The sequence below is a fragment of the Schistosoma haematobium genome, chromosome 1 (assembly GCF_000699445.3).
Source record: "Schistosoma haematobium chromosome 1, whole genome shotgun sequence".
Lineage (NCBI taxonomy): Eukaryota > Metazoa > Platyhelminthes > Trematoda > Strigeidida > Schistosomatidae > Schistosoma > Schistosoma haematobium.
The window spans coordinates 16,311,140-16,319,748 of NC_067196.1; the positions used below are offsets into that span (position 1 = coordinate 16,311,140).

An 8,609-nucleotide genomic window follows, 5' to 3' on the forward strand; every position below is an offset into this window, starting at 1 on the left:
GTTGTGTAATATTTTTTATTAACTCCAAGGATTTTAGGGGCCAAATATTACCAGTTTTCACTTACGTCACAATAACTCACTACTCTAATTGCTCTTTTGTTTTCGTGCAAAAAATCTTTAAGGCGCTATCTTAATTTGAATTCGTTCCTTTGAGGCCTTCAGTAAGGTATTTTTAAACTGACTGATAATCATAATGTATTAAATAGGTTTTTGACAGGATAGTTATTACTTTTAACTTATAAAAATATAAAAATAACTGTGTACATGCTGTGAAAATATTTAAAGTGGATTTTGTTCACTTTTCAATAGCCAAGCCTATATCAAATCTTGAATTTATACCATACCTCATACTGACTATAGTTTAGTTACTTGGGTGAATGTTTGTTGCGAACTTATTCATTAAAAATGGCATTCTTTACAAAATGATAATAGTACTTTTTTTAAAACATGCATCAAAACAATTGACTGATTCTTATCAAAAATAGAAATCAAGACAGATTAGTCATACTTTTGGCTTGGATTTAAACGTCACACCTACTATCATATTAACAAGGTTCATTCAAGAAAAAGACAAAACTGATATTTAGTAAATTTGGATAGGAACCAGTAGTGACGACAGTTTCGCACTATAATAATGGGACTCATTAGTTGAATTCACGTAGAGCGATTAACATTAACAATGGAAAGATACAATCCCATTCGAATAATGAATAGTAAACTGATACTTATTTTCATTATATTATTATGAGTACAAAATATGTTCGTAGGAATAATTAGATATTTTACTTCCATGTTGTAGTTGGGGTAAATATGATTGTAAATATTTCACTAGGTATTCTTGTGGATAGAACACTAAATGGAGACTATATGAATATAAAAGAAAAATTCAGAAGAGGAACTATGTATTCGATTCCTTTTTTTTATTGAAGTCAACTCAGTGGAATTAACGAAATGATTAGAACTATCATATACTAAAGAAGGATACTAATAGTGGATATCTTGTATATTCTATGAATACTTTATTGTTAAAAATAAGTTTATGTTTATGTTAAATGGACATTTTTGTACGTTAAAGGTACAATCAGATTAATTAGATATAAGCAAGAAAATAAATGATTAAGATGTAAAGATTGTTATAAAAAAATACTTAAGTATTATTTTTACTATAAGGCAAGAAGAAACTACAATAGAGTTGTAGTTGAGTTGTCTGAACTTCACAGTTCTACCTATGAAGTGGCAAATAATGGTAATCAAATACATATTTCTATCATCTTGCTAAGATTTATTATAGACAGTCAGTCAGTAACAACGTAGAACTTCGTGCGTACGTACATCAGTTCAAGTTGCCATACCACATTAGCACAGAGATGCAGTTGTCAAATCAAATCCCATAGTGGTAGAGGTTTTTTTGTATTTCATTTACCTAAAAACTATAGAAGTGGTAGATATGATAGCCACTGAGATGAAACATAGAAAGATGTATAATCATTTTGAGTGAATTTCATTTTCCGAATATTTTTCTGGAAGGTGCGATTTGGAATTCTCGAGATATTGTAATATGCTTTTGTTTTGTGAAAAATCAATAAACTGACAATATAGTAGGTTTTCTTGAAAAACCATTTAACATTTGGATGAATTACAAATAATAAATCTGAAATGTCGGTAACCCTCCAGAATTCCTCAAACAAGCTCCCAGAAGCCAAGAAAGGATTGAAAGCATTCAGTCTAATCAGTATCCCATGGACGGACTCTGTGTTATAGTGGATGGATAATTGTCTATTTTGTTACCAAATTTGATGTTTTCGTCCATTACCTTATGAATATTTTCTATTCTATACGATAAACATTCTATTCATTTTTGTTAACTTCGTTCGGTGCTAAAATTAGAATTTGTAAGCGGATAGTAGGTCATGTGTTCGTGCATCTGACGTTTTACAAAGCCTTTTGTATAGGTTATTTGTATCTAGTAGAATAAAAACTAACATGTATCTTTAAAATTAAGTTTTTCCAATGTTACAATTGGTGAGAAGGAATGGTCTATTTTTTATGAATTGCATGAACTCCGATAAACAGTAAAAAAAAAAGCAGTTGATAAATTACGCTTTTTCCATTTATTCAGTATTAATTGAAAAGTGTTATGCCCACAGACAGTTTCGAAAGAAAAGATGTATAAGCTCGTTATACTCTTGCTTGATTTTATTCCTTTTAGTGATATGAAACTTATGCAGCAGTTCTTCATCACAGCAGCTGACAGTCTCATTCCAAGTGAGGACCGGTGTCACACAAGGCTGTTTACTTTCTCTCTTCCTCTTTCTTCTGGTGGTTGACTAGAATATGAAGACCTCCACATTTCAGGTGGAGCACGGAATACAATGGACAGCTTCCATCCAACTAGACGAATTGAACTTTGCAGACGATTTAGCTCTTCTATCCCATACACACCTACAAATGAAGACAACTAGTGTAGCAGAAGCCTCCGCATCTGTACGCCGTAACATACACAAGGGAAAAAGCAAGATCCTCAAATACAACACGGCAAACAGCAACCAAATCACGATTGGTGGATGGGTTCCGGAAGATGTGGAAACGTTCATGTACTTGGACAGCATCATCGATGGACAGGGATGATTTAATGCACACGTAAACACAAGGATTGGCACATTAAGTACAGATCATTTGTACGCAGCGGAAACTCCCAGAGCTACAAGAACCACCATCAAACATGTACAAGTATTTATAAACAGTTGTCTATAAAATATACTCAATGTCCGTTGACAACATACCATCAGCAAAAACCAGTTATGAGACGGAACAAATCGGCTTCTAGATGAAGAAGAAATTAGGAAAAGACGCCTCAAATGGATAGGCCACATTATTGAGATCATCAGACTCCATCACGAGGCAAGCACTAACTCGGAATCCTGAAGGGAAACGGAAAACAGGAAGAGCAGGGAATACATTGCGTCGAGAATTCGAAGCAGAGAGGAGTTGGATAGAGAATGTTTATGGGCGGCCTATGTTCTTCCACGAGGGGTAACAGACGTTAGTAAGTAAAATTTCACATTAGGTTTTATTTATTTTTAACTCTCTTTAAACCGTGACTGACTGGGACTTTTCTATGATTTTGGATTCTGTTATATTAATACAGTTTTCATTATTATTATTATTAGTTTATCTTAATTTTTTTAATTTTGGGTCAAGGGTCAAAGTTATTTAAAGTGTGAAGAAACTAATAGAATCAAATACAAGGTTAGATAATTAGAAAAGCTGAACCGACTCGAATGACATTAGAAATAATAATGATGATTATATTAATGATGACTCAGTGGCTCTCATATGGACTCATATATGCCATTGTTCTGGACAATTTGCAATGACCTTGCCCTTTTGAAGACAATTTGAAGGAAAAGTCAATGATAAAAAAAGATAAAAATGTGCAAATAAAGAGAATCTATGAAATTCATTTATAGATGAGAAAATAACTGATCTGATTGTAAAAATGTACTTAAAGGTCATTACACCAATTAATGATTGAAGTGTACATTGATATGATATAGATTATTAAAATGAGTCAGTTGCAACGTACTATCAGTATTTAGCTTGACTTTACGACAGGAATTCTGGAAGAAATAAGAGAATATTTGCACATTCAGTCTCCAGTTACATTCCTGTTCAGTTTTCAACATCAAAGTAAAAAGGATAGGTTTTGAACAAATTTTCCTTCTTATTTAAAGGCCCGAACTGGAACGAAATATATATCCAATGATCAGAAGTTCTTACTGTTCCTCTGATGGTTACGAGTATTTACGAACAATATGAAATATAATTTTAAATAAGCTATGCTAACTGAGGACTTTAGCAATAATAAACCTACAGCAAATCACTTTTAAAAATTGAGATCATGAATCGACCAATGTTAAACCACCATTGAAAACCTGTAAGCACTAGACGGCTGTTTCGTTATTGTTTTATTGCTTCCAAGTCCAAATATCAGTTGGATCAGATTTACAGTGATTTATTTTGAACTTATTTGATATTGTGAAAGGTTTTATGTAGATAAATTTACTTAGTTTATTGGCAAAATACATGAGCTTAATAGGGTACTGTTAAGAATGAGCAAATATAAAACTCACTAAAATAAGTATATTTGTTGATCGTAGCAGTTTAATTTTATGATTTTGTGCGTACATTCAGTCACTGATTAATTGGTACTAAATATGACCAGTTCAGTTTATTTAAAGTTGACTGTTGATCAGGTAATTCTAATGTATATAGCTCAATGTATTTAGATATAGTTTTTCATCTCTTTTTGATAAATAATCGTCTTTCATTTATCTTCTTGCTTTCTTTATTGTGTTATGCGAAACATAGTTTTCTGTTGCAAATATCAGTTTCCTGAGGTTATAACAGATGCAGTGATTACATGTGTGATATTTTTCGGATATTTAATTAACGATGTATTAGGATGCTTGGCATTAAATGCTAGTCAAAGAAAAATTTATTTGGTATTAATTAGATGATTTCATTGTGGACCAATAGTTAAACCCAGTATGCAATCTTATTTATTACGAAGCCTGTAACAGTAAACTAACCTCACCTTGTAACAAACAATAAGTATTTGAATTTAAATCTTACAAGTAAGCTGGATTGCTTCAAATTATATTTTATCTTATTTCAGAACATAAGTTAACAATGAGCATAGAGTATGTTTTCATAACTGAGATGTAAGTATAGGTTAGTAATTTTTCCTCACCAAACAATCACTTTGACATTTGATTTATGTAGTTTTTAGCTTGTACTCGGTTTTATTTATTTATTTATTTTAACACATAGATATTGGTACAAAGAGGCACCAAATACATATGCGCCACACAAATCTCATTCGATATGTGTGAGGGCTGTGATACTGCCCGGGTGCCCAAGCCGAGGCAGGTGGTTTTCTTAGGGAGCCACTCCCCGAGCCTTCGACCTGAAGGTCTGATCCACAAGGCAGTGGAGTATCGTAAGGAGATGCAGTCCCATGGTAGTCGGTGACCAACAATTGGTTCATACGCCATTTGTTCCTTTAGGATACTGGAGCCTATGTGCACCTTTGGTTTGGAATGAGGGCTTTCCAACTCTCCTAGATGGATCCTCCATATCCACCAACCAACCCGGTTAAAGCGCCGGACATTCCCTTTTCGTCCTCTCAACTTCGTGAACAAAATCTCCGCCATGAGAAGGCAGTAAGTAGGACTTCCCTAGCAGAGGCTATATACGCGTGGCCATGTGAGAGCGGACTCTCTCCACTCTCGGCCATACCACGGCATTTAAGGGCTTTGTACTCGGTAACCATTAGCTTTAAAATGATAAAGTACAATATCTCTTACCAAGTTTTAGTCAGCTTTATACGTATATATACCAGTGTTATAGTGTTTGACTGTAATCTCAATGCAATATATTAAGAATGGGAAAAATAATAAAAGTCTACTTTGAACTAAAACCATTGGATTACGTATGTCTTAATGGATATGAAAATCTTTCTTACAGATAAATGAATTTTAAAAGCATATCTAGAAGAAAAATGGTTATAATCAGTCATTAATTTATTGTCTATCATATGATCAAAGTTTTCATTGATTTTTACGATACTATTCATCATTTATATTATTCTAGATGATTTACTTGTCTACTTATTTACTCCTGTTACCCCTTGTGGAGGAGCATAGACCGTCAACAAGCACTCTCTATCCAACCCTTGATGAGATAACTCAATAATTATCCATGATTAGTGGAGTCATTTGGAACAAGTGTTTATGATTTAATGAATTTTAACATTCGTCATATTGCTATTTACTTTACATTCAAAGTAGAAAAAATGTGTGGTTTGGAATAAACAACAGATGGTACTTTTATAGTCTTCCTGCACAACAGGTTGATATTTTTGTAACGCATTGCAAGCATAACTGAATATATGTAATAATATATAAAGCGTCAATTTTGAAGTTAAATTATCAAGTTGGACAAACTGATATTATATTCAAGAATAATTATAAAATTAGACATTTCGGTGAGACTATAATTTATGGACAACCCTTGAGCAAGTCTAAAATGACCTTGAAAATGTCAATCTACTAACTAGGACTAACCGAGTGTTGTAAAGCAGTGAGAGGAATTAGACTTATGATTTGAAATTTATGGTTAGGGTTAGGAACTAGATTTACAGTTTTCATCACGAACCGACTTAAGCTATGATGCCGAAATAGTATTTAATCAAATGAGTGGGACCTGTTATCTCAAATCTGATTAGTTTGTTCATAAATCATAGTCTCATCGACATTTCTTCCAATAGTAGACAATAAAAAAAACTCATTTCAAACACCATACTTATTAGTTTTGTCATATTCCTTTTAAGTCAAGTCGTTAGCAGTTGTATAAGCTGAGGAAACTAAGCAGCCAGTACACTGAAATGTTAGATGTATTTCGTATTTGTACGACACGAGCAGATTTGAAATTTAAGACTTATTAAGCTGTTAGCTTTTAATTCTTTAATAATCATCAGAATAGTGAATTGATAGTTAGTCAAGTTTTTTTAATATGCTTCTTACAATATAAAGATAAATGCCTGTTAAGATGGTGTTTAGTTAATAGACTCAATGTCAATTTCAACAATGTTGAGAAAAGTCAACATGGGAACAATGAATACTACCACTATAGTTTTCCATGATTTTTTTTTAAAGAATTAGAATTACTTAAAAGATCCAGTTGGAAATCATAACAGACTAGTTCAATGACAATCTTCAGAAGATTTATGAACTGAATGAAAAAAACATTTATTTGTCTGTTTTTAGTTTGCCTAAACCGTATTTTATCCATCAAATTTTGTGAGTTCTTAGCAAATATAATGATGAATTGTAGATAAGAAAACAGTAGAATTCTAACAGAGTTTGATAAAAATGTTTACCTTCATCTTTTTGGCATAAATATTAGTTGAGCATACTGTATGACCAATATGGGATAAGCATTCATGAGGAGAAGTACTGCTTGGTGTGTACAAATTAGGCGTAGTTACATCATTGTGATTACTATTTGTGTTATAATAGTTATGATCATTGTTATAATTCCTTTCGTTTGAACTTAAGCACCGTAGGCAAACAAACATTGAGCATGTTATACAATATAAATTACAAACATATCCTGAGTGATGTGTACATGTTGGTCCAGTTACTTCTGTAATAATCTGTTTTGATGAATACAATAAACAATTATGATTATTAAACGATGTAATACGATGTTTAATTAACATTTCAGTAGGTGGATGCCATAATTTTAGGCATGTTTTACAATACCAAAGATTACATTGTTCACAAAATGATAATGATAAAATCTCATTTGATGATTCACATAATTGACATCTTATTGTAGATAGACTGTTATTATCTTTTTTAATAACTCCAGAATTCAGTGTTGTATCTGTATCACGATGATTCACTTCAGCTTTAGTTATTCGTGTAATTAAGTTTTCCAAAGCTATATTATGAGGTAATATTTCACTTGATAATATTTCATTATTTCCATTTTCTAAATTTAAACTTGTAAAATTATTAGTCTTTTTGAATGAATTATTATTACTACGATTAGTACTGCATATACGACATAATTCTTGTATAGAATGAGTACGATTAACACTTTGAGGTGAATATGATGTTAATTGACAATCATTATTAGATTCCAAACTACAAACAACTACACCAGAATCAGCTTCACTAATAGCATCTTCAATTCCAATAGATGAAATTGTTTGAGTAGCTAGATAATGAGTTTGATTATTAGTGACAATTGATGATTTGGTCAAAGTTCTACAAAGTTTACTTATACATCCAGAACAAATAGAATGTCCACATGGAAGTAAAAGAGGAGTTTGAAAGATTTGATTACATAATGGACATGTAATTTCTGGCTTCAATTTCGATGAGATCATTTCCATTAAATGTATCATCCTCATTACCATTATACATCCATAACAAAAGATTGAAGATATTAATCTGATTGGTTTATTAAAATTGACCAATCATAGAGCAACATTCGAATTAATACAAATGTCCAATAAAATATAACATTGGACAATGTAACATTCGGTATTTCTAATCCGTGTTTTTCTTTTTTCTTTCTTCCTTTTCTTTTTCTTCGATTCTTTTGAAAGATAATTCTTTCCGTTTTTCTTTGTTTTTTTCTTTTTTAAATTCATAAATTAAAATAAAGTTTTAAAATCAAACTATGAAAAATTAATTTTAAACCGGATTCTGATTAAAAAAATTTGTCTTATTTAATAAATCTGTTCTAATAATAATGACAGGAAAGTATTCTTTCGGAAAATCATATTCTTATTTTGCTTTTTTTATTTATTAGGTAGACAAAGTTAAATGAGATTTAATGAAATATACTGTAAGTATGATTAAGATTTTGTACAATTTGTTCAATTTTTAGAATTTTATTTAATGACATTCGTTTTTCCTTTTGAAATTGTATACCTTTATATTGTTTTACTTTTTCTTGTATACCGTAAAATCGATATATTTATGTTGAATCAAATCATTATTTAAAGAAGGAAGTTTTCAGTTTGTGAAATA

At 31.3% G+C, this 8,609-nt stretch overlaps 1 protein-coding gene across 1 annotated transcript in view; it reads right to left on the reverse strand.

The window, feature by feature from the left end:
• Positions 1-8,349, reverse strand: part of TRIM9_3 (E3 ubiquitin-protein ligase trim9) — a 76,284-nt gene extending 67,935 nt beyond the window's left edge. The window contains exon 1 of the mRNA XM_051211448.1: positions 6,944-8,349. Coding sequence (XP_051073261.1) covers positions 6,944-7,990 — 1,047 coding nt within the window. The 5' untranslated portion in view covers positions 7,991-8,349. The remainder of the gene's footprint in view (positions 1-6,943) is intronic.
• Positions 8,350-8,609: the final 260 nt, after the last annotated feature.